The 27385-nt window shown below is 40.3% G+C and overlaps 1 protein-coding gene across 2 annotated transcripts in view; it reads right to left on the reverse strand.

Annotated features, from left to right (window-relative positions):
* The window catches only part of LOC124787643 (T-cell immunomodulatory protein), a 439315-nt gene that overhangs the window by 124933 nt on the left and 286997 nt on the right, over positions 1 to 27385 (reverse strand). For both annotated transcript variants that reach the window (XM_047254421.1, XM_047254422.1), the window contains one exon: positions 13412 to 13505. In XM_047254421.1, coding sequence (XP_047110377.1) covers positions 13412 to 13505 — 94 coding nt within the window. The remainder of the gene's footprint in view (positions 1 to 13411; positions 13506 to 27385) is intronic.

A 27385-nucleotide genomic window follows, 5' to 3' on the forward strand; every position in this document is an offset into this window, starting at 1 on the left:
AATATGTGCTCTTCTTGCCTGGCGTGTGCCGAACAACAATCCGTACCGCCGCGGAAATTCTTTGCATGGCCGAAAGCCACTTCCCCTTGGCAACGCTTGCTCGATTTTGCTGGTCCATTCTGGAATGCTCGATGGTTGGTTCTGGTAGATGCCTTCAGTAATTTTCCTTTTGTTGTCCGGATGTCTTCCACGACGTCATCTGCCACCATCCAAGCGTTGTCTGATATCTTTTGCATTGAAGGTCTTCCGCAGACTATTGTTTCCGACAATGGCCCACAATTCATGTCCGCAGAATTTCAGTCTTTCTGCCAGGCCAATGGTATTCAACATCTGACATTCGCGCCGTTTTCGGCTCAGTCAAACGGTGCCGCTGAACGATTGGTCCGGACTGTCAAGTCACAGATATTGAAGTTGAAAGAGTCGCATTCTCGGGAGGACGCGTTGTTGCTCTTTTGTCATCGTATCGCTCTCAGCCCCGAGATGGTCGCTCGCCGGCTGAGTTGCTCCACGGTCGTCCTCATCGAACCTTGATGTCTTTGCTGCACCCGCCGCATCAGGTTCCTGTGCAGCAGCAGACTTCTGCTTTTGCTCCAGGCGACGTTGTATTCTATCGCAACTATCGAGGTTCACGGCGTTGGCTCGCAGGGCGCATTCTTCGCTGCCTTGGCCGCGCGATGTATTTGGTTTTGGGGGCCTCTGGTGAGGTGCGTCGGCATCTCAATCAGCTGCGCCTCTGTCGTCGCACGGGTTCTGCCGCTCCCCGTCTGCTTTCAGCGACGGTGCCGTCTGGTCAGCGCCCTGGGGACCCATCTACTGGCTCGCCTCATTGCCAGGTGTTACCGACGCTGCCTTCCATTTTGCCCCATGGCGACGTGCCGCCGCCGCCACCTGTTCTCACGCCGGCGCCGCCCGCAGTGGACGCGTTGCTGCAACCGCCTGGCGCCTCCCTGGGTCACGCGCCGACGATCGCTTCCCATGACCAGCTGTCCTCCGCCATGGAACTCTTGCCCGCTCCGGACCACATGGCATCTTCAGCGTCGGGTACCCCGACGCAATGGAGGTCGACCCTTCGGCCCCTCCTGTCTCTTTACGGGCGCCTACACCGCATGTTGACGTGCACCCTGGACTAGTTTTTCAGGCGTTTCCTGCTCCCCTCGGACCGAATGGCCGGGTGCGGGTGGCACAGCCTCGCCTGTTGTTAGGCTCCCCACCTCATCGCTTACGTCAACATGGGGTCCTCCCCACGGCGGGCGGAAGCCTTATAACACGACCGTTCGCCGATTTGCGGGGAAGGAATGTGGTGTCACCGCCAGACACCACACTTGCTAGGTGGTAGTTTTAAATTGGCCGCGGTCCATTAGTACATATCGGACCCGTGTGTCGCCACTGTGTGATCGCAGACCGAGCGCCACCACAAGGCAGGTCTCGAGATACGGACTAGCACTCGCCCAGTTGTACGGACGACTTTGCTAGCGACTACATGGACAAAGCATTGCTCATTAGCCGAGCCAATAGTTAGAATAGCCTTCAGCTAAGTCAATGGCTACGACCTAGCAAGGCGCCATTAGTAACATTGCATGTATCTAAAGAGTCTCACTTGTATCGCCACAATCTCCAGATGTACCAAAAGGATGGATTAAAGTTAAGTATTCCAGAAGCTACGTACTTTTCTTTATAGCATTCATTACGTATCCTGTTTCAGACGTCACGCCATCCTGCTTTAACTTAGCGCGTGCCTTTCGGCTTCCTCTCATTGTGTCTAGGCTGTCTTGTCTAGACACAACAAGTTGTAATGAAAACTAGGCCCCGGTAAACCATAATGAGTAGATAAAGATTGCAGCAGATGATCATGAGTCAGCCAGAAGTCTGTGTGGATGCACCTCACCAAGTTGGTGCGAAGATGGCAGCTTTTAGATCATCCATGATGACCCAGTAGATGGCTGGCCACTTATCAGTCTTCTCAACTGTTATGTCCCAGTAGGCAACAATGACAGACCACAACTGTGGTACACATCAGGTTGGCTGGGTCTCAGTGTTGAAGTCAGCAACCAAGTAGCAGGTTGGCCATCATCAATCAACTTCTTGTGGCTTCACTGAAACTCAATAGACTGCCATTCTCTCTCATTCTTGCAATACTGACAGAATGGCAGCACAACTAAACATGTTCTGGAGCTCCAAAAGTCTCTCTATTTAAAGGACTAAGTCCGCGTCTAAGACATCACGGATCTGAGTGTATCAGCTCATTTATCCTCAATTGCTGGTCCTGTCAGTACTCCTTGCCTAATTGTGGTCATTCAGTAATAATTCTCGGTCACCAAGCTTGGGTCTTTTCTGTTTACATTTGATTTTGTAGTGGCATTTGGGCAGAGAAGTTACATAGTGTTGTCTCACAGTGCCTTGTTAATTAGCACAGCAGCACTTGCATTTCTGTCTGCCCCATTCTGTAGTCGGCTGCACTGGTGGTACTCCTTGTTGGTATACTGATTGGCACATCAGTCCAACACTAAACTACACTGTTCCAAACTTGCCTGATGGAACTTTAACAAAATTTGAAGCCTGCACATTAAAATTATTCTGCTGCCAACAATATTTTATTTCAGTACTGGTGCAAGTGAGATTATATAAAGTGTGGTAGGTAGTATGTTGCCTTTTACAACCAGTCCCTTGTATTGTAATGAAGGAGGCTCCTTGTAGTCATGAATGTTGCTAGCTGCTAAAAAGAAATTTGCTCCTACAGCATCAACATTACCTCTTCATACAAGCACAAAATCTCACTTTGGCTGCTGCATTGAACAGAACACGCAATCAAAATGAACCCCACCACACTCTGTTTTTGAGCCGTTTCTCTAAGTTGTATTCACACGTTTAAATGAAATGCAAAATTTTAAAGTACACAAACATCTTGTTACAGTATTATCATACTATCTGGTCACCATGCGAAATGAACACCTACCAGTATAAGGTTGATGCTCGTATTTAGTAGCCACAGAGAGCATGTTGGAGAGCCCATCTGCGTCTATAAAAGTTGGCACAGATTGGTAAACTGCATGAGTTATGAAAAAATACTTGTGCCTGCCACGTTAGAATACAATACAACCTACCTCTGCTGCCAAAACCACGATTGCGCAAAAATGGTGAATTTGACTTATAGGTGTAGACTAGTTTCACTTTTCATGTTCTTTATTATAGCAAAATCTTGAATGAAAGTCTATTATTATAAAAGTGCAAAATGAGTATACTCTGTACCATTACAACAGCGCATGTGCCACGTTTGTGATTTTGTCACTCTGCTGAGAGCCTTCAGTGTGTTGTGCAAACATGGATGTGATATACACATCGATTAAATATTCTTATAAACTTTCTTGAAATCATGTATTTCCTCAATATACATCATTTTACATGTACCAATGTGACTGATAACACTTCACCTATTGAGTTAGGAACTAAGTTCATTATACACAGCATTATTTGTAGAGAAAAATGTATTTGGGCAGTAAACCTGAGTATAAGGCTGCACACCTTTTGCTACTCATCCATGGTGAGCAGTAACTCTGAACAGTATGAGTGAAAGAACAAGAGGAATACTGTATGTAGGATCGCCCAAGTGATGTATGGAAAATGGAAATGAAGTCCCATGCTTCTTGACAAAGTGTAGAGGGAAAGATGCCATACTAGGCAAGATCGTAACGGAGGTAGTTTGGGTAGTTTGCCATTGCCTTCCTCCAACCATAATGGGGATGAATGATTATGATGATGATGATGAAGACGACACAACACCCAGTCACCTCAGGGCAGGTGATAAACCCTGACTTGCTGGGAATCAAATCCGGAACCCCATGCTTGGGAAGTGAGAATGCTACTGCAAGACCATGAGCGGCAGACTCAAGTGATGTATAAAGAAAACAAACTGATGTTTTGATGAAGGAGCACCAAATACAAAAAATGTAGTACCACAACAAGAATATTCTGGTAAGTTTTAATCAATTTCATTTTCTATTAGATATAAGAAAACATTTTGATAGATACAGAGTACAGGAGGGTATTCAGCAAAAGTATCTTGTTTCATGATTTAAATGAGAAACATCTTCAGTTACCCTTCCATCATGTCACACTATTGCAGACAGAAGTCTTCAAGATGCACTATGACTCAAGCCTGAAGATTACATTAATGAGTAATGTCTATAGAGCAAAATTTGAAGACTACAACTGACAGTCAGTCTCTCTTCCAATAACAGCACAATTTACGATGCTCTGAACTGAAGAAAGATCAGTGTTGCAGCTGCGTCAATTTAATTTGCTGACCAAGAATGAGAAGCTGTTGAAGCAAGATCATGACAAATATTTGCAGAGAAGAGATCTGGCTTGAAAGAAATTCAAATGAAGGCAAAAGCTAGCACAAATTCACCAAAATGTTATGGCTGTATATTTTGATCTACAAACCATAATGAACACTCCACAGAGACCTTGTATCCAAATATTCCAACAGAGAAATCTGGATGTGTATAATCTGACCATACAAAAAGATGTCAAGACAGCACTTGTTATTTGTGGAATGAGACAGATGGTAAACAATGATCAACTGAAATCACCACATGAGTCCAGGACTACACCATGGCGCTATCAGAAATTACACAGCTGAGAATGATGTCACATGGATTTTGGGGTCAGCAGATGAAATCTACATTTTGTTTATGTGTATCACTCTCTACAAAAGCCCTCCAAACTTATTCAATTGATAATATGTTTTTTCGAAATAGGTCACGTGGAAATGGAGTGCCACTGTGTTCACTTTAACATAGAAAAGAAAGTATGTACCAGCACCAGTGTACCAACATGAAGCATAGGCACAAATCATTCAAAGTTGCAAGAGGAATTCTCATCCTTTTGTCATCTGAATAATGCTGTACAATGATCTTCTGTTGTTGTTGTCATTGTGGTCGCCAGTCCTGAGACTGGTTTGATGCAGCTCTCCATGCTACTCTATCCTGTGCAAGCTTCTTCATCTCCCAGTACCTACTGCAGCCTATATGCTTCTGAATCTGCGTAGTGTATTCATCTCTTGGTCTCCCTCTATGATTTTTACCCTCCACGCTGCCCTCCAATACTAAATTGGTGATCCCTCAATGTCTCAGAAAATGTCCTACCAACCGATCCCTTCTTCTAGTCAAGTTGTGCCACAAGCTCCTCTTCTCCCCTATTCTATTCAATACCTCCTCATTAGTTATGTGATCTACCAATCTAATCTTCAGCATCTTCTAAGCTTTAGAAATGACCAGAAAGACATCCACAAAATTTCAATGCACAATGCTTGCCTACTACACTATGAAAGAAACAAACCTCTTTCAGTGTTCCATAAGACAGAATTTGAAGGGGCTTCTAGTGAAGTAATCTTAAAAAGAAAGGGACAAACTTTGGCAAATATATCTGTTCCCAAGGCAAACATGATAAAATGAGATATCCTCTCATGATGTGTGAGAAACAGGTAAGTAAGTGGGGATATAATTAATACTACTGCAGTTTGTTGAGTGATGAAACTGTACATGAATCACTTTCTGACCCATATACTGAAGAGGACTCTGCTGCAGATTAAAAGTTTCTGTGGACTGGATAATTTGTTTACAGTTTTACTGGTGATCCAATCTTTTGCTTGTAGTTTCTGTTATTTATTTTGAAGAAATAAAATTGGAACTGGTATCTGATATGTCTGATGCACTTTCACTATGTAAGCAAAAATACAGTTTGTCTTGGTAATTCTAGAAAAACAAACATTCAATTATCATTCCCCCCCCCCCCCCCCCCCCGCCCCCCCCCCCCACTCCTTAAGGGGAGGGACTATGATTATGAATTGCATGTCAGACATTTGTAAAAGTAGTAACAAAAAATCAGATACAAATCAATAGTTACCATAACTGATTTTTAAGACTCTCTGAAACACTCAATTGTCTGCATCTCAAGACCAGAATAATACATATTCATTGTTTTGGCATATAGGAGAGAATGTGCTCTGCAATGGGATAGTCAAAGTCAAAGCACTGAGTACTTATGCCCATTCATTTCTGTGAATGAACTGTGACAATTTCAAAGGGAACAATGTGCACTGTTTAAACCTAAAGTAATAAATCAAAAAGATGTGCTGTCATTGTGCATGTAGCACAAGTTTTGCGTTTGGTGTAGTTGTGCGAATTGAGGAATTGAGAAGGCAGCTCAAAGTATAAAATTAATCAAAAAAAAATGTTGCACAGATTACAATAACTATAAAAAAAAGTCCTGGATGTTGTGTGGGCTGAGAACATATCCTTCCTTGAGATGTGAGGAGTAATGCCACTGGGTATAATCTAAATACTTGTTCAATGTCTATCATATTCTCCCATTATTTCATTAAGTCATTGACAGTCTGTACATCTCTCAATAACATTACAACTTAAATGAAAGGACTGTTCATTAACACAAAGCAGTTTAACTTTCCGGGATGTGAGGTCGTGGCCCAAGAACTTTTCTGCTCCTTATGTTTCGTCCAGAACTGCGCTGGACTTCCTCAGAGGTGCTGCTCTGCTGAGTCTTGCCTACTGACTCGAGGACGTAAGGAGCAGAAAAGTTCTTGGACCACGACCTCACATCCCGGAAAGTATATCAACAGCCATGTCACCCGGTCGTGAAAGCCTTCATTCTACAAAGCAGTTAAACACGTCACCCATAATTTTTTATGATGGTAGTACAGTAGAGACCTGTTAATCCATACTAATTGAGACCGGACTTTGTTCGGATCACCGATTTATTCATGTTAGCCAAAATTACGGTGATGCATTTCTAGAATGAAGTATACCAAGCAGATAAGTTGGTGCACCATGGTAACAAATGGGAACAAGTGTGGGAACAATGGCTTACTAGCCCTTTTTCCAAGTGCCTGTTTTTAGCTGTCTCCTATTTTGTCAATTGGGACTGACGCATAGTCGTTTAACTCCACTCTGTGTTTGTGTTCTCTAGTTTTGATTTGGGTGCGTATGGCCCCAGCTGTTTTTGTGCCCTAAAGCAAAACAAAACTCTCACTCCCTGCCCTTGTTGTTGTGCATTGTTGAGACCTTTATAGTGTCTGAGGTCAGTGCACTGCCAGTTGGCTCACAAAGCACTTGGTTATGTTAGTTATTGATTGCTGGCATGCATAACAGTTGCACTGTATTCGTTCAGGTGTAGTGGTGCATGTATTTTTGTCATGAGTAAACGGAAACATACAACGTTAACTCTCAAAGAAAAACTGAATGCTTTGAAGCTGATAGACAATGGTGAGAATGTATATAAACTGGCAACGGAACTGGGTGTTGGTAAAGCTACCATTTGTGACTGGAAGAAGAACCGAGTGAAGCTTGAACAGACCTGTGCAACGTCTTCAGGAAAACCACTCGAAATTTGGCAGACTTTGAAACAGTCCCAGTACGATAAAGTGGATGAAGCTCTTTTCCTTTGGTTTATGCAGTAAAGAGAAAGGAGAACTCCTATGAGTGGAGCACTGGTCGAGGAGAAGGCTGTTTTCCTGAACAAGTTAATGAATGGTGATTAGTCTTTTAGTGCGAGTACGGGTTGGTTGGACAGATTCAAAAAATGTCATGGAATCCATCAGCTAACTATTATTGGAGAGAAGATTTCTTATGACCATGATGCAGCGAAGGAATACTTGGGTGAGTTTGAAAAAATTATAAGAGAGGGAAAGTATTCTCCCCAACAAATTTATAACTATGACGAGACTGGCCTTAATTTTAGGGCATTGCCAATAAAATGCCTGGCATCAAAACCATAAGTCCATGCTCCTGGTTTTAAAAAGTGCAAAGATCATTTGAGTTTATTAGCGTGCAGCAATGCTGCTGGTAATTACAAGCTGCCTGTAATGCTGGTAGACAAATCTGCTAGGCCCAGTGCTTTTAAAAACTGCAACATGAAGTCCCTGCCTGTATATTATCGCAACCAGAAAAAAGCATGGGTGGATGGTAAGCTGTTCAAAGAATGGTTTCACGGCCAGTTTGTTCCTTCTGTTCGACAGTTTTCTACGGAAAATCATTTGTCTCCCCATGCGATCCTTTTGATTGATAACGTGCCATCTCACTCCAACACTGAGGAATTATGTGATGGAGAAATTGTGGTGAAGTTTTTGACGCCGAATGTTACACTACTTCTACAGGGGCCGGGGTGTACTGCAAACATTAAAACTGATTTACAGAAAACAATTTTTAAGAATGCTGATCCAAGATGATAACATTCCTTTAGTGGACAAAACAAAAAAGACCAGTGAGAAGGATGTTGTTTATCGGGCTGCTGAGGCAGGGCAGAATATTTCAGAAAATACTCTGCAAAAATTGTGGAGATGTCTGTGGACATCTCTTGAAGTTCAGGACAACCTAGTTGAAAATGAAGAGGAAAATCTACTACAAATGATACAGACAATCCCTGGATGCAAAGAAGCTAGTGAAGGAGACATAGATTAGTGGATGGCAGCAGATGGGGCATGTGTGGAGAATCTTACTGGTGCTGAATTAGTTGCTGCTGTGACTTAAGGCCAAGAAGATGTGTACAGCTGTGAGGGGGGAAGTGACAATGAGCCTGAGAGCAACAAAGGAAAGCTGGTGCCACATAGTGACACAGCAGAAGCTCTTCACCTCACACTACATTATTTGGAACAACAGCCCACTGCTACACCTGCTGATTTGATATTTATGAGACGATGGCACAACTATACGTCATATAACAGACTGTCTTCATTATGCTAAAAACAATGACTGAGTTTTCATCATCTAAAAAGTAGAGATAAAATGTTCACTGTATTTTAGTACATTTCACAGTTTTTCTTTCATTTTTATGCATTGTTTAAACCTAATGTTTTCTTGCCAATTTTTCTAATACATGTTTACTGTATTGTGTAAATTAAAATTGTGTGTATGTACAGCAGTTTACTGCACACTTTGCTGTACTTAGACTAACATTTCTCATGTTTGGATTAACCAAACATTCAGATTACTGGGGTTCAGATTAGTAGGACTCTGCTGTATATCATAAAAGCAAGAAACACATTCTTCAATACTTTGTAACTAAATTTTATGGGTTTCACAAGTCCAGAGAACTATTTAGTTGCACGAACTTATGGAATGCTTATTGCCAATCTGCTCTTCACCCTTTAAGACATAATTTTTAAATGCTGAATAAAAAAATATTTATCATTGTCATTATACAGTTCTACATGTTTTCTTACACCCACTAAGAAATGGGGGTAGGAAGAAGAGGAAGAAAGTACACAGAATGCTGCACGTACAAGACTGGTGTGTTTATTTATTTATTTATTTATTCCATGTGATTTGATGGTACACAGTGTGTTGCAGATGTCAGAAAGAAAATATCATGTAACATTGTTAACATATATTGGTAAAATACAGGGAGCGAAAGGCTATTTACAATTTGTACAGAAAGCAGATGGCAATTATAAGAGTCGAGGAACATGAAAGGGAAGCAGTGGTTGGGAAGGGAGTGAGACAGGGGTGTAGCCTCTCCCTGATGTTATTCAATCTGTATATTGAGCAAGCAGTAAAGGAAACAAAAGAAAAATTTGGAGTAGGTATTAAAATCCAGGGAGAAGAAATAAAAACTTTGAGGTTTGCCAATGACATTGTAATTCTGTCAGAGACAGCAAAGGACTTGGAAGGGCAGTTGAATGGAATGGACAGTGTCTTGAAAGGAGGATATAAGATGAACATCAAAAAAAGCAAAACAAGGATAAAGGAATGTAGTCAAATTAAGTCGGGTGATGCTGAGTGAATTAGATTAGGAAATGAGACACTTAAAGGAGTAAAGGAGTTTTGCTATTTGGGGAGCAAAATAACTGATGATGGCCGAAGTAGAGAGGATATAAAATGTAGACTGGCAATGGCAAGGAAAGCGTTTCTGAAGAAGAGAAATTTGCTAACATCGAGTATAGATTTAAGTGTCAGGATGTCGTTTCTGAAAGTATTTTATGGAGTGTAGCCATGTATGGAAGTGAAACATGGACGATAAATAGTCTAGACAAGAAGAGAATAGAAGCTTTCAAAATGTGGTGCTACAGAAGAATACTGAAGATTAGAGGGGTAGATCATATAACTAATGAGGAGGTACTGAACAGAATTGGAGAGAAGAGAAATTTGTGGCACAACTTGACTAAAAGAAGGGATTGGCTGGTAGTGCATATTCTGAGGCATCAAGGGATCGCCAATTTAGTATTGGAGGGCAGCTTGGAGGGTAAAAATCGTAGAGGGAGACCAAGAGATGAATACACTAAGCAGATTCAGAAGGATGTAGGTTGCAGTAGGTACTGGGAGATGAAGGAGCTTGCACATGATAGATTAGCATGGAGAGCTGCATCAAACCAGGACTGAAGACCACAACAACAACAACAACAACAACAACATATATTAACATAGGCCTATAGTATCCTAATGTATTATATTGCTCAATGTTTTCAATTTAACACAAACAGCAAGATTACTGTTCTAAGTATTCATTTACAGAGTAAAAAAAGTGACACAACAAATATGACTTCACAGCTTCCCTAAATTTTATGTTGTCTTCGATGGACTTAATGCTAGTGGGAAGATTGTTGAACAGTTGGAGGCCCATGTGGAAAGCTCCCTTTTTACACAGTTGAGTGTTTGTTTGTATAACATGCAGGTTTGCATTTTTCCTGGTGTTGTGTTCATGTATTTCATTATTTTTTACGACTCTGGGGTCAGATGGCACTATATGGTTTCTGAAAAATTTTAAGGTTTCAAGAATGTAGAGGCAAGGCAGTGTAAGGATTTCCAACTTTCTGAAGATGGGTTTGCAGGAGTCTCTGGGTTTGCTCCCAGTAATAATCCTCATTGCTCTCTTCTGGATTCTGAATGTGCTCAGAGCAGTTGGAGAATTTCCCCAGAATATTATACCATATTTTAGGTGGGCTTGTATATAAGCGTAGTATGCACTGGTTAATGTTTTCAGGCTAGCACATGTTTTCAGTACACTCAATGCATAACAGCCAGTACAAATCCTGGCATTTACCTTTCCTGTATGTGTATTCCATTTCAGTTCATCTTGAACCCACAGATCCAGGAATTTGAAAACAGTGTCGGTATGTATTGACTGGTTATTTACAGTGACAAATGGCTGAGAGGAATTTGCATTTGTGTTGTGTGAAAGTTCATGAAAGTTGTCTTTTTGGTGTTGATTGTTAATCTGTTGATTTTTGCCCAGTTGCTGAGTTGTTCAGTGTCCAGTTCACAGCTTTTTGCACAGCCTCTGTATTCTCCCCTTTGAGGAGTACAGTTGTGTCATCAGCAAATATTATTGTTTTGTGTGCTTCAACATTCAGGCTCAAGTCATTAATATACAGGAGGAAAAGTAGGGTCCCAATACTGCGCCCTGTGGATCACCTTGCTTTACGGTTTTATTACTTGATAGTATTTCGGTTATTGAGTTGCTTTGTCTATTAGTATATTTCATGCTGACCCTCTGCATCCAATTGGTTAGGAATGTAGCAATCCAGTTGTTTGCAATTCCCCTGATACCATAGTGTTCTAATTTTTCCAGTAATATTTTGTGGTCAACAGTGCCAAAAGCCTTTGACAGATCCAGAAATATACCTGTTATGGGTTGTTTTCTATCTAACATTTCTAATAGCGTATTTATGCAATCATATACTGCAGTTTCAGTAGATTTGTTGCTTCTGAACTCATGATGAGCTAAACTTAGTAAATCTTTGTTTTCAATGAAGTCCATCATTTTTTGTACATTATTTTTTCAAAAACTTTAGAAAAGCAGGATGAGATTGAGATAGGCCTGTAGTTACTCATATCTTTATTATCGCCTTTTTTGAAGACAGGAATTACTTCAGAAAGTTTCAGAGCTTCAGGGAAGGTACCTGCCTGGAAAGAACAGTCACAGAGCTGAGTTAATGGTTCAGCAATTGTGTGTTCACAATTTTTGATTACAGCTGCTGGGATACCATCAATTCCAGCTGAATATGAATTTTTTAACTCTCTGAGGGCTTTTGCAACATCATTTTCAGTGACTTTGGTAATGAAAATTGACTCTGCACATGTGTGATATTTTTGGATTGCTGGTTGGTAATTTGTGTTAGGATTATTTTGGACCAATTTTTCAGCTATGCTCGTAAAGAAATTGTTGAAAGAGTTCACCACAACTTCGGGATTGGATATAGATTCATTGTTGAGTTTGATTTCTATGTTCGTGTGTGAAGCTTTCATTTCCCCTCTTTCCCTTTTTATGATATTCCACATTGCTTTTACTTTATTGCTGGATTTGTCAATGTACTCATCATTCTGCATCCTTTTTGCTTGTCTTATCACTCTTCTTAGGATACATGTGTAGTTTTTATAGTATTCTGTTAGTTGGGGGGAGTCACTACTTTGTTTACATAACATGTGGAGTATTCTTTTATATTTGCAAGAGATTTTTATAGCTGGTGTAATCCAACTCTTGTTTCTATTATTATTATTATTATTATTATTATTATTATTATTTATTCTTACTGGCTTTTGTGGAAAGGCCTCTTCAAAGTGGTGGATCATTTTGTCAAGAAATATGTAGAATTTCATGTTGACATCATTGGCTGTGTACATCTCTGTCCACTTTTCTTTACTAAGAAGGGCATTTAGCTTGTTCAAGTTCTCTTGGGTGAGAAACCTTTGTAAAGTTTTAGGTGGGACTGGGTTTGAGGTATCTTTGCTAACATTGACCTTTAGAATGACAGCTTGGTGGTCACTGAATCTTGTATTGTATACTTCTAGAGTTGGGTTAACTTTATTTCTATTTGAAAAAATTTGATCTAGAGCTGTCTTGGATGTGGGTGTTATTCTAGTGGGCTCGTTTACAAGGCCATGCAGATTATAAGTTTTTGCAATGTTATTCAATGTTTCCCTGTTTCTGTTGTGGGTGAGAAATTCACCACACAGGGTCTATACTTTGCATTCATTATGTAGTGTATCTCTTGATGTGGATTTTAAGTTTTCTTTTTTGAAGAGAAGTTGTAGATGAAGTAACAATGGACCAGGAACTGTTTTGTTGCACATTCAAGCAGAACTAATCCTAAAACTGTACAATCCAATGAAATCAATCAAGGCACAGCATTCAAAAATTGCTGTTAATACATTACAGGATTTTGGATTGTAAAGATAAGCAGAGGCCTGAAAAAAAAAAAAAAAATACTGGCCAAAAGTCGTCTGATCTCTTGAGATTGACAACTCAGATGCCAATGGACACAAGGGTAGATGTGTGCGCTATGTGCTTGAAATTACTACTACTGTTGCTTTAGTTATGAATATTTCACTGTTGAAATCAAAATTATTTTAAAACATTAGAGAGATTGTTAAAACAATAATTAGTAAGATGTAACAGTTACCAGATTCTCTTGTTGGCCTGATGTCTGGAATTTTCAGCCAAAATCTTCTCGAACTCAACCAGCATTTTGAATTTCTCGGGTTGGGAATAAATTCCTAAAATAAGTTGTTTCCTTAATATGAATTTTTCTTACAGATTATAAAAGCACATAAGAGCTTAAGTTTTGACACATAAAAAGTAAAATACATAAAATACCAAGATGAAAACTAACAGATATAACATATGATTTACCCATGTACTTCTCAAATGTGTGTAATATTCAGACTGAAAAATTAATTGAAAAGACAGATTGATGATTTAAGGCAAAGGAAGTCTTTAGGTTTCTAGAGCTGACAAAATGCCAGCGATACTTTCAAAAAATAATGTGAAATATTGTGATAACCAAATCAATATTTCACAAACAACTGATAAGGCTTAATTGAGCAGCCAACACTACAGGTGTTCAAACATATATTATTTGCTCAATTACTGTGTCTCAGTTATGTAAAAGAGCTGCCAATATCAGTTGTAATAAATTAGTCATATCTTCACTGAACACTGGGCGAAAGAAAATTACATGGAAGTTTACAGCTTTACAAAATCACGTAAGCAGTTTTTGTAAAAGAATCTAAATGGCAGGTGACAGCCATGTCAGTATCCCTCCTCTGTCAAGGGCATCTCCAGACACATCTTCACTGGTCATCGTGGCTCAGTTCGAAGCAAGACTCATCACTAAAGACAATCCTACTCAGCTAATGAGATTACAGGCTGAAGACATGTCTGCAGACACCACAGGTAGCAGTGGGATAGCAACCTGACTGTCATCCACCACACAGCCCAACAACCAGGAGTGATGGTCTTGGGTGCCATTTATATTCATAGCAGGACTCCTTTGGTTGTCATCTGCGACACCCTTACAGCACAGCAGTACATCGACGATATTGTAGATGCCATTTTATAGTCCTCGGTGGCAAATCATACTGGGCTTACGTTTCAGCGAGAAAATGCCCACTAGTACGCCGCAAGAGTTTCTACTGCTTATCTTCGTGACTGTGAAGATCACTGGATCTCTGCTCAATTGAGAACGTTTGGTGCATTATGGACAGGGCCCTTGAACCAGCTCACAATTTTAATGAGCTAGCATGCCAATTGGGCATAATGTGCCACAATATCCCTCAGGAATACATCCAACAACTCTATCAATCAGTGTCAAGCCAATTAACTGCTTGCATAACGGCCAGAGATGGACCACCATGTTACTGATGTGCTCAATTTGCAAAACTCTTTCTCTTGAATAAATTGTCAATTTTTTTCTGACATTGTAATAATATATTTGTCTGCACATGTACATCACATCTACTGATTTCCATCCCATTCAGATAATTCCTTCATGAGGCATCCTTTTTTTCTAGTTTCTCCACAAAATAACAACAAAAGTGAGTTTTGAAGCAGTAGAAATATCATATGCAGGGAAGATAATGCTGTGGACTAGGTTTCTATTGATCACCAAATGGGTAAATAAAAACATTCTTTCAGTAATTAGAATTTACAATTTAAGAATTTTCAAAGAAAGATGTTTTATTTAATATTTGCTGTGGATTCAAACTTAGACAGAAGGGGAGATACAGCACACACATAGACATTTATAGACAAATTGCATACTTATAATCTTACAGAATAAACATATAAATCTGTCACAGTGACACACTGTAGTGTAATAGTATTGATCACACAGTGATGAATATATTTCCATACCAATGTGACATCCACGTAATAAAAACCATTTTGGTACAAAACTTCACAACATTTATAGAATTAATATAAGCACTGTTGAGTATATAGGAGAAAATATGGTTGGAGAAAAGCAAAGGCAACTCAGAAAACATAATTTTACTAAATACAGCGTTAAATTGGAAAAAGTGGGAATCAGTACATGTAGGCAGTGATCTCTAAAAGCAAAAAAGACTGAAGCACATAATATTGTGTACAAAATGACAAGGAAAGAATACTACACATTCACCAGAGAGAAAAATACTTTCTTCATTAATACAACTGCAGGTAAAGGAGAAAACTAATCACAAAATTGATCCCCATTCTCAAACAGAAAGAGAGTAAAAGTGGTCAAAACAGCAGATGGGATCTGCCCTCTCAAAGACTGTGAGAATGGTGTAGATTCTCAGGATATGGCAGAAACCTTCATCAAGTATTTTGCTTTTGTGACAACAAAAATAGTAACACAAAATTAGAAAATTAGACAGATGATGTGAACACAATGCCACAAATTCCAAGTATAAATGTGGGGCAGACTATCAGAACATCTGAGGAGAGGTGAAATGAACATCAACCAAGCTGACACACAGCACTGCCTTGACTATTATCGTGAAATTAGATATGATGGGACCACTATCACCATGCAAATACCAAGTTTCTGAGTCAGCTTAATTAAGGAGTCCATCACAATAAAGATTTTGGCAAACCTAATAAAGAGGGATGGATGTTTGAATTTAAACAAGGCTTGAGGTCCAGTAATCAAGATCTCCAACATAGTTGGGAAATGCTGGAGAATGTGTGTTTCACAGAATATCAGTGCAGGCTCTGAAAACAAATGAGTATCAAAGGACATAGTGAGAGCTTGAAGTTGAACTCACACTCCGCTACAAATAGCAGTGTAAGACCAACAATAGTTCACAGTCTAGAAGGAGTCCAGGCAGCGAGTACACATAACAGCAAAACTTGCAGCACCTTAAGACAGCTGCGTTAATAATTGAAACATATGCATAAAATGAAAACAAAAACTTGGCTGAACACCTGGGAGTACACCATACCATTGTATTCACTATAATGAACATAAGGTTTCCAACTAAATGTCAAAGACTCATTGGTCTCAGATGGCATTACATCATGTCAGACAAGAGAGAGCAGTAGCGGTCCATTAAAACTCTTACTGTCCTTCGGAACACTTCAACAGATAAAAGTGTTTTTTCCAGATTTCTTAAAAGTAATGGAAACTTGCCTTTATATGAATAAATTGAGGTGAATTAGGAAACCAGAAGGCAATATAATTGATTTCCACTTTTGCAATCATTTCTTAAATAATAACAGAACACAGAATCTTACAATCCACGACAACATTTAAAATACTGTACTCAGAACAACATGGTTTCAGCAAGAGGAGATCAATTAAAATGGTTACATTATATTTTGTTGATCGTTTTCTGTGTTCCCTTGACAGACAATAGAAGATGTGTCGAATTTTTATAAAAATTGGTAATGCATTTGACTGAATGAATCATTCACCACTAACTGCAAAGTTGCATTCATACAGGATTTTAGACAAATACTACAACTTTTAAAAAGCTTAAACAACAAATAAGAGGAAGTGCTGCAAACATGAGGTAAGATAGTGGGATACATGTGAATAAATAGAGATATGAATTACAAACTGTCACTCATGGTATGCCGTAAGGTTCTGAGCTTGGGAAAATACTATTTTTTCTTTATTAGCTGATTACCTCGTTACTTATTTTTTTTGTACCAACCCATTTCCATTCCTACCCATTAGTAGGGGTAAAATGTCACCAACCAGCCAATGACTCCAAGGACCTTTGGATATGACATTAACACCAGTAATTTATTTTTATCATTTTCTAACACAGGGAGGCTACAAACATCAACAATTTTAATATCTGCCATTTGAGATGATTTCCCATACAAGTTTCCCCTTCCCTACTACTAAGGGTACTAAACATGTCTTGTCTCCAGGGGTTTTCCAGATAATAAGGGATATGTGTACCATGTTTGGTTCAGACTGCTCCATCAGGACTCCCACAAATCACCATAAAGACCCAGAAAATGTGGCTTAGACAATTTAATTTTTTATATTTTTACATGTCACCCACTTCACACCCCACTCCACATCCTCATGACGATAGGTGTATGTTATCAATACATTCTTCCACTGTCTCTCCACAATTCCTGTTCCTTTATCACATGGTGCCCTGCTCATCACTATTGATGCCACCTCCCTTTACACTAACATCCCTAACGACCATGGCTTTTCTGCTACTGAACACTACCTGTGTGACAGATTCCAAACCAGCAACCTCATTCGTAGTCACTATGACATACTATATCCTCACCCACAATTACTTCTCCTTTGAAAGCATTACCTACAAGCAAATCCAGGGTATGACTATGGGCACCTGCAAGGCATCATCCTATGGCAACCTATTCATGGGCCATTTAGAGGAATCCTTCGTGGACACCCAGAATCCCAAACCCCCTCACCTGGTTCAGATTCACTGCTGACATCTTCGTGATCTGGATCAGGGGTGAGGACACCCTATCTACATTGCTCCAGAACATCAACACCTTCGCTGCCGCTCACTTCACCTGGTCCTACTCAACCCGACAAACCTCCTTCCTCAAAGTTGCCCTCCACCTCAAAGATGGGTACATCAGTACCTCTGTCCCAATCAAACCTACCAAGCACCAGCAATAACTCCACTTCGACAGTTGGCACCCATTCAGTATCAAGAAGTCCCTTCCATACAGCCTAGTCACCCATGGCTGTTGCACCTACAGTTACAAGTTGGGCCCTGTCAAAATATACTGAGGGTCTCCCTCCCAACCTTGTAGAAAAACATATCCTGCCAGCTCCCAAAGTCCTACTTTCTGGCCACAGAGGAGCATCCCCCTTGTGACTCAGTACCACCCAGAATTGAAGCAACTGACTTACATTCTCTGTCAGGGTTCTGACTACCTCCTGTCATGTCCTGAAATGAGAAAATTCTTCCCCACTAACCTTCCTGCCCCTCCCACAGTGATACTCCGCCAGCCACTGAACCTACACAATACCCTCATTGATTCCTACACAACTCCTTGCCTCATGGTTCATATCCCTGTATTACACCTAGATGCAACAAACATCACCTATCCCATCAAAGGCAAGGCTACCTGTGAAACCAGTCATGTGATCTAAAAGCTAAGCTGCAACCACTGTTCTGGTGGGCATGACGAATGGCCATGAAACTGCTGGACCATCCCATTGCTGAGCACTCCACATTCTCATTTTTCAGTGACTGCTGTACAGCCTTTGCCGCCTGGATCCTTCTAACCAATGCAAGCTTTTCTGAATTGGTCAGGTAGAAACTCCTCCTGCAATATATCATACGTTCCCGTAAGCCTCCTGGCCTCGATCTTCGTTAGACATTTTCCTTGCCCATCTAGCCCCTTCCCTGTTCCCACTCAAGGACAATTCAGTCCTCTATTCCATCAATTCACCCTCAGTCTTTTCACAGTCTTTTTCTGCTAACCCTCCCCCCCCCCCCCCCCCTCCGCCAGCCCTGTCCTCTGTCATACATCCTGACTGCACCTAGCTGCCCTAATCTCTCTCCCATCTTGTCTATGTATGTTCCCACAAGCAGCACTTTACTGGTCCCCATCCCAATCGCCCCTATATCTTTCTATAAATACTATTCCATCAGAGTCTGGAGTTTGATGAACAGAGACAATCACAATTTTCCGTGTACTCATTACCATGCCAGCTACTTCAAATATACATTTAAGCATATTCTTAGAGGAAAACATAAGTCTATTTTTGACTGTTTCACCCAGTGTTTATTAATACACAAAACACTGCAGTTAATTTTATCAAGCCAGTATTACGGTACACTCATTTTACACCTAGGAGATTGTACACTTATATGAAGAAGGAAAATAATGCTATTGGTACGCAAAAATATTTTGATTTCACTGGGTCTTGCATGGTCATTTATTTTTGCTGGGTGGTCTAAGGCAGCACTATTATCTGAACTGAATAAGTCTGCTGGACTTTCCTCTTACCAAGGTCTACTCTTTCTCTTCTTGTAACATAGTTTTCATTTAAAAAAATGAGGTTCATAAGCCTGCACAGCAAGACTGTCTTTTAAAAGAAGACTGTTGTGCTCATGAATTTCATTTACAATTCTGTCTCTCTCTTGACAGAGAAATTTCTTCCCAGGGAATTTGGATACTCACCATGTTCAATGTGCAGAGTTTTCTCTAGTCTACTAATATTTACTAAATTGCATTTGGGGCATGTGCAGCAAGGTTGTTTGATTTGAATATTGGTTTTACGGATCTCTTTCTTAGCACACAAATTAAAGATCAGGTCATGTCTGTGAGGTATCATCTCAACAGTGTTTATCATCTTATTTATGTCTAAAAATTCTTCAAATTTCTTATACAACTTTTGGCTTCATTATGTGCTATGTTGTTTGTGTCAGTCAACACAAACAAACAGGACTTCATTTCACATGAGTATGGGGATATAAATACAAAATCAATTAGGGGTAATGCAGGAGTAAGTCTCATAATGAATAAGAAAATAAGAATGCGTGTCAGCTACTATCAGAAGTATAGAGAAAGCATTACCGTAGCCAAGATGGCATGAAGCCAACACCCACTACAGTAGTAGAAGTTTATTTGTCTGCGTATAATGAAGAGATTAAAGAAATGCTTGATGAGACAAAATAAATTATTCAGACAGTTAAGGGAGAGGAAAATTTACTTATAATGGGAGACTGGAATTCAGTAGTGGGAAAAGAAAGAGAAGCAAAAACAGTAGGTGAATATGGACTATGGGACAGGAATGAAAGAGAAAGCTGCCTGGTAGAATTTTGCATCGAGTATAATTTAATTATTGTTAAGACATGGTATAAGAATCATTACAGATGACTGTACACTTGGAAGAGACCTGGAAACACCGGGACATTTCAGACTGATTGTACAAAAACAGAGATTTTGAAACCAGATTTTAAATGGTAAGACATTTCCAGGGGCAGATATGGACTTTGAACACAATTATTGGTTATGAACTGTAGTTTAAAACTGAAGAAGTTGCAAAAAGGTAGGAAAATAAGAAGTTGAGACTTCGATAATTTGAAAGACCCACAGGTTGTTAACAACTTCAGAGAGGAAGCACTAAGCAATGATTGACTACAACAAGGGAAAGGAATACAGCAGAAGATGAGTGGGCAGCTTTGAGAGATGAAATAGTGAAGGCAGCAGAGCATCAAATAAATAAAAAGACAAGGCCTAGTAGAAATCTTGGATATTACAGGAGATATTGAATTTCACTGATGAAAGGAGAAAACATAAAAATGTAGCAAGTGACATAGATGAAAGGGAATAGAAACATCTAAAAACTGAGATTGAAAGGAAGCGTAGAGTTGCTAAGCAGGAATGGCTAGAGGAAAAATATAGAAGCATATATCACTAAAGGGAAGATAGGCACCGTACATAGGAAAACTAAAGAGACCTTTGGAGAATAGAGAAGCAGCAGCATTTATATCAAGAGCACAGATGGAAAACTTATACCAAGAAAGAAAAGAAAGGAATGGGAAATGAAAGGAGTATACAGGGAGCTATACAAGGGAAATGAACTTGAAAGTAATAGTGTAGAAAGGGCAAAAGATGTAGCTGAAGATGAGATGGGAGATATGACACTGTGAGAAGAATTTGACGGCGCAAGATCAAGTAGAACATTCTGTCAGAACTGCTTATATACTTGGGGAGCCAGCCACGACAGAACTATTCCACCTGGTATGCAAGAAGCATGAGACAGATGAAATAACCGCAGACTTCAAAAAGAATGTAGTAATTCCAGTTCCAAAGAAAGCAGGTAATGACGGGTGTGAATAGCACTGTACTATCAGTTGCAATATAATGAAAAAATTGGTAGAAGCCGCCCTCAGAGAAGGTCATTTTGGATTCCAGAGTAACGCAGGAAGACATACGGCAATACTGATCCTATGACTTCTCTTAGACAATACTGACCCTACAACTTATCTTAGTCTTAGAAGATAGGTCATGGAAAGGCAAACCTACATTTAAAGCACCTGTAGACTTAGAGAAAACTTCTGACAACGTTGGCTGACATATGCTTTTCGAAATACTGAATGTAGCAGGGGTAACACACAGGGAATGGAAGGTTATTTACAACTTGTACAGAAATCAGACAGCAGTTAGAAGAGTTGCTGGGCATGAAAGGGAAGCAGTAGTTGAGAAGGGGATGAGATGAAGTGTTAGCCGTTGCAGAAGTTATTCAGTCTGTGCACTGAGCAAGCAGTAAAGGAAACTAAAGAAAAAAATATTAAATAGGATTAAAGTTGCGGGAGAAGAAATAAAAACTTTTGAGTTTTGCTGATAACATTGTAAAACTGTCAGAGTTGGAAAAGGACTTGGAACAGCAGTTGAATGGAACTGACAGTGTCTTCAAATATGGATATAAGATGAATGTGAACAAAAGCAAAACAAGGGTAATTGAATGTGGTTAAATTAAAGCAGCCAGTGCTGAGGGAGTTAGATGAAGAAATGAGACAGTAAAAGTAGTAGATCTGTTTTAATATTTGGGCAGTAAAATGATTGTCAAAATATGTAGCCTGGCAATGGCAAGACAAGTGTTTTTGAAGAAGACAAATTTGTTAACATCAAATATAGAGTTAAGTGTTAAGAAGTCTTTTTTGAAGGTATTTGTCTATGGTGTAGCTTTGTATGAAAGTGAAATGTGGACAATAAACATTCCAGACAAGAGGAAAATAGAAGCATATGAAATGTGGTGCTATAGAAGAATACTGAAGATAAGATGGGTAGATCACATAACAAATGAGGAGATATAGAACAGAATTGGGGATAAAAAACATTTTTTGTGGCAAAACTTGATTAAAAGCTGGGCTGGTTGACAGGACAGATTCTGAGACATCAGGGAAACATCAATTTAGTAATGGAGGGATGTGTGGGAGTGAAAATTGCAAAAGGATATCGAGAGATGAACACAGTAAGCAGGTTCACAAGGATATGGGTTGTAGTAGTTATTCGGAGCTGAAGAGGCTTGTAGAGGACAGAGTGGCACTGAGTGCTGCACCAAATCAGTCTTCGGACTGAAGACCACAACAATGGAAAAATTTGGCAGGAGAACCATTTTTTGTGGTACACCGTGTAAGTAAGCTCACAGATCAGCCAGATCTGCAAAACAGCAAATGTTGTGGAAGAGAAAATCCTCAGGGCAGTTTACTATGGACTTGTGTTCCCACAACTTTCTCATTCAATTCCTCGATTGATAAGGGCACAAAGTGTCTGCTTAAAAAGGATATTTATATTTCATTAAAGGGCAGTGCAGCATATTAGAAAAATGCTATCCAGACAGTCCTGACACAGTTTTTTGTAAAATTTAATTTTATGGAAATGTATACATAGTGGTGTCAGACTTTTACAAGAGTGAGAAAAAGTGACAAGTGGCACACATCGTTTGTATGAGGACATAAATGACCATCTCAAGAGAAGAAGGTAAAATTACTAAAGACAGTTGGCATCAACTCATACTGTGTGTAACAGTTTGTGGGGTACAAAGTGTAATGATTACAAAGTATTATGCGATATAATTGCCGACTGTTACATGCTTTCAGGAAATGACATGCTTAATAATGCCAGTAAACATGAGTAAAAGTAATAGCACTATCTTAATTGAGGATATACAAGTCCCTTCCTTAGGGAGGAAAGAGGGATTAGCTGCAGCAAGTTAAAAAGAAAGGGATAGGTCACTCACGCATCAGGATGAGAAAAACCCATCTCCCCAGTCTGTCACACTCTCCCTAAGAAAAGAATTAATAGTTTCAAAAGCTAGGATAGGTCATATATTTTTGCGTGTGTATGCCCACAGTACAAAAAATTTCACACCACTAAGGCCACCAAATCGAGTTCTGGAAAACTGATCTCAGACTCACTGTTTTTCACCAACATGCATGTCCCAGTTGTTGGATCTCATATCTTCCCAGAGGATGGATCCATTTGTGTGTGGTGTAAATTAGCAGATTTTGGTGATTTACTGATGGACCTGGACTACTGTGGGTGCTTGACATGCCAAGAGGCACAGGTGATGGATTTCAGGACTTCTGATCATGTCTCGCCTTAAGTGCATTGTACAGTATGGCGTTTTTAACATATTATTTAACTTTAATACATTTCCAGACTTTTTAAACTCATTTTTATTGTCAAGGAGAAACTATTATGACACCAGCAGGAAGAAAATTGTGGCAGTCATCAGTGATTTGTATGATATGCCCTAACATATTTTCAAAAGAAAAATCGCACAAAATGGTTCAAAAAATGGGCTGCCAAAAGGCCACATTCCAGATATTTAGACCTGATTCAGAATTGCAGGCATTCCTCTGACAATCATGAAGCTTCAATATTCTAGGAAGAGAGCATTCTTGATCCTCTGCACAGTACAGTAATTAGTAATAGTAGTAAAACAATAGATGCAGCACAGTTACGTGTTATACAATAATGAACACAGTACAAGCAACTGTTCATTGGCACTCAACACAGTTTTGTAACTACAAGAAAATGTGTACTTTTGCACCCAAACACATTTCATTTTATTGAAATAAAAGATCATTAGTGGTCTGTAATGAAACACATTCACAATTTTGCTAGATTTCTAGATCTAAAACCAGATTGTTACAAAATATGTTGAGTTTACTAACAATACTTTTTTGTCTGATTCTCACTCATATCTGGAAATGTAGTCTGCATATTTTTGAGGTATTCCCTCATTTGGCACTGTTATTCCTTAACCCATAATTGCAAAGACTGATTTAAAATACCTTCAGTTATTGTAAAAGAGCTACAGACAATACTAAAGGGGATCCTCCTCCCCTCCCCCAAAACCATCCCTTGCAGACATTTCAGGAATTCCTCACATCCAGTGTTGCCTCCCAGTCCTTCTTGAAGAACATCCCGACAACCCCCAACATCACCCCAGCTGAATCCCGTGCCATTAAGGAGCTGAAAACAGACCGCTCTATTGTCATCCTCCCGGCAGATAAAGGCTCCACAACTGTGGTACTTGACCGTGTGGAGTATGTGGCAGAAGGACTGCGTCAACTCTCTGACACCTCAACCTACAAAGCTGTTACCCAGGACCCCATTCCCCCCATCCAGACTGAGCTGCAAAAAATCCTAAAAATTCAAGGTCCCTCACAAGGCCTCACAACGGCTTCCATAGACTTACTCACTCCACCTGAGCCACGTACCCCTGCCTTCTACCTATTACCCAAGATCCACAAAGAGAACCATCCTGGCCGTCCCATTGTAGCAGGCTTCAAAGCCCCAACCGAACGTATCTCAGCTCTGGTAGACCAGCACCTACAACCTATCACCCGCAGACTCCCATCCTACATCAAAGACACAAACCACTTCCTAGAACGCCTCAAATCCATTCCCACTCCTCTCCCACCTGAAACCTTTCGTGTCACCATAGATGCTACATCCCTTTACACAAACATCCCACATACCCATGCCCTTGAGCACTACCTCTCCCAACGCCCACCCGAAGATCTTCCAAAAACCTCATTCCTTATCACACTTACCAACTTCATCCTCACCCATAATTACCTCACTTTTGAAGGCCAGACCTACAAACAAATCAGGGGAACGGCCATGGGAACCAGGATGGCTCCGTCCTATGCCAACCTCTTCATGGGCCCCATGGAGGAGGCTTTCCTGAAGACCCAACAGCTGCTTCCCCTGGCCTGGTATAGGTTTATAGATGAAATCTTTGTGGTCTGGACTCATGGTGAAGAAACACTCCTTAATTTCCTCCATAAAATCAACTCCTTTTCGAATCTGAATTTCACCTGGTCCTTCTCCAAAACCCAAGCCACCTTCCTGGATGTTGACCTTCATCTTGTTGAAGCTCACATCCACACCTCTGTCCATATCAAACCGACAAACAAACAACAGTACCTTCACTTTGATAGCTGCCATCCTTTCCACATCAAATGCTCCCTTCCCTACAGCCTAGGTATTCGTGGCAAACGTATCTGCTCCAGTGACGAATCCCTCAACAATTACACCAATAACCTGACCAGTGCTTTCCTCTCCCGCAACTATCCTGCAGACCTTGTCCACAAACAGATTTCCTGAGCAATACATTCCTCCCCGTCCAACAACAATATTCCTACCCCCAGACCACACAGAAGCATCCCCCTTGTCACCCAATATTATCCTGGCCTCGAAAACATCAACAAATTACTCCGCCAGGGATATGACTTTCTCAAGTCAACCCCTGAAATGAAATCATCCCTTGACAAAATTCTCCCCACGCCACCCAGAGTTGCCTTTCGTCGCCCCCCTAACCTCCGTAACATCCTTGCTAAACCCTACAATATTCCCAGACTATCTTCTCTACCCAGCGGTTCCTACCCCTGTACCCGACCCCGCTGCAAAACCTGCCCCATGCACCCCCCCCACAACCACCTACTCCAGCCCCGCTACTGGTAAAACATACACAATTCAAGGCAGGGCTATGTGTGAAACTACACATGTCATTTATCAATTGACATGCCTGCACTGCACAGCCCTTTACATCGGCATGACAACACCTAAACTGGCTGAGTGCATGAATGGACACAGACGAACTGTCCGCCTAGCAGATGCCCAATACCCAGTAGCGCAGCATGCCCTCCAGCATAATTCTAGGGACCTAGGAACCTGCTACACCGTATGTGCCATTTGGCTTCTCCCACCCAACACCAGTCCCTCTGAACTGCGGAGATGGGAACTTGCACTCCAACACATCCTATCATCCCGCCATCACCCTGGACTGAACCTACGTTAAACAACCTCACTCCCATTCACTCTTCAGTCTTCTCCTCTTTCCCTTTCCTCTTTAGCCATTCACACATCTTTTCATCCTACATAGTTGTATTTATCTTTATACTATGTACCTCTTTACTTCTGTATGCATCCTCTTTGGTTTGAAGCTGGCACAGTACTTACAGTAGAATATCTTTGGCTTCCCTCTGACAACCATGCCTCCATCCTTGCTACCCTCCCTATTTTCCTTTCCCTGTTGCTTCATAACCTGGGTTGTGAGTAACTGAATCCACTTTCCCTTCTTCCCTTTCTTTCCCCTCTCTCCTCCCCGATGAAGGAACATTTGTTCCGAAAGCTAGGAACGTAAATTTTCAGTTCTGTTTTATGTGTATCTACCGGCTGTACTGAGCTGAGGTAAGTACTGGCCAGCCCCTCTATCTCTTTGTTAGTATTTGTTTCACATCTTTATATGAGATTTTCCATTAATCATTTAGATCACCTACAGACTGTCAAACAAATGAAGATCTGTTTTCTGAAACTTTATTTCAAATTTTGCAGCTTAGATCCACATACCATCTACAAATGTTTCAACAGTCTCCTTGTATGACCTGTTTGTGTGTGTGTGTGTGTGTGTGTGTGTGTGTGTGTGTGTGTGTGTGTGTGTGTGTGTCAATTTTCACAAAGCCTAGCTAATGTCATTCAATCACAGCTTCCAAGAATTGTGGGTAATGGTCTGAAGATCACTTTTCCACTAACACACAGATGGGGATTACAGCTGTTCAAGAATCTGGAAGAAACATCCTTGGCCCATTGCTGAAGTCTGCTTGTGTATGGCCACTTAAAAAGTGAACCTGGTGAAAAGGCAGAAGGATTTAAGCACTTTGAAAACAAATTAAAAAGGCATCTGACAGAAATGTGTGTCAATAGTATAGGTAATGTTACTAAATTTGGGCTATCAGACTCAAATAAGAACTATGTAACCACTTATATACAGGATAACATTTTTGAATTTCATACAACTACTTATTACTTCAAAGACTGCTAACTCCATTCAAAAAAATGAAACAAATGAATCTTCTCAATGACTGTGCTACAAATACTAATTAGTCTTTTGTGAGTCTTTATTACTCAGCTTCTCTGGCACATCAACCATTATCCCGCTTTCCTAATCCTACAATCGGCTGTCCTAACAATTGTCTGACTGAGATGATTGGTACCCATTTGTCCAAGGTTACATAAATTCAGTGTTTGTTATCATAGTCCTAGAACCCTTGCAGTGATCAACTTCTCTGTAATCACCATACATATAATGTGTTTCAACTTTTATAACTTTGTTTCAGCAGATCTACTATGTGAT

The sequence above is a fragment of the Schistocerca piceifrons genome, chromosome 3 (genome assembly GCF_021461385.2).
Source record: "Schistocerca piceifrons isolate TAMUIC-IGC-003096 chromosome 3, iqSchPice1.1, whole genome shotgun sequence".
In the NCBI taxonomy this organism is placed as follows: Eukaryota; Metazoa; Arthropoda; class Insecta; order Orthoptera; family Acrididae; genus Schistocerca; species Schistocerca piceifrons.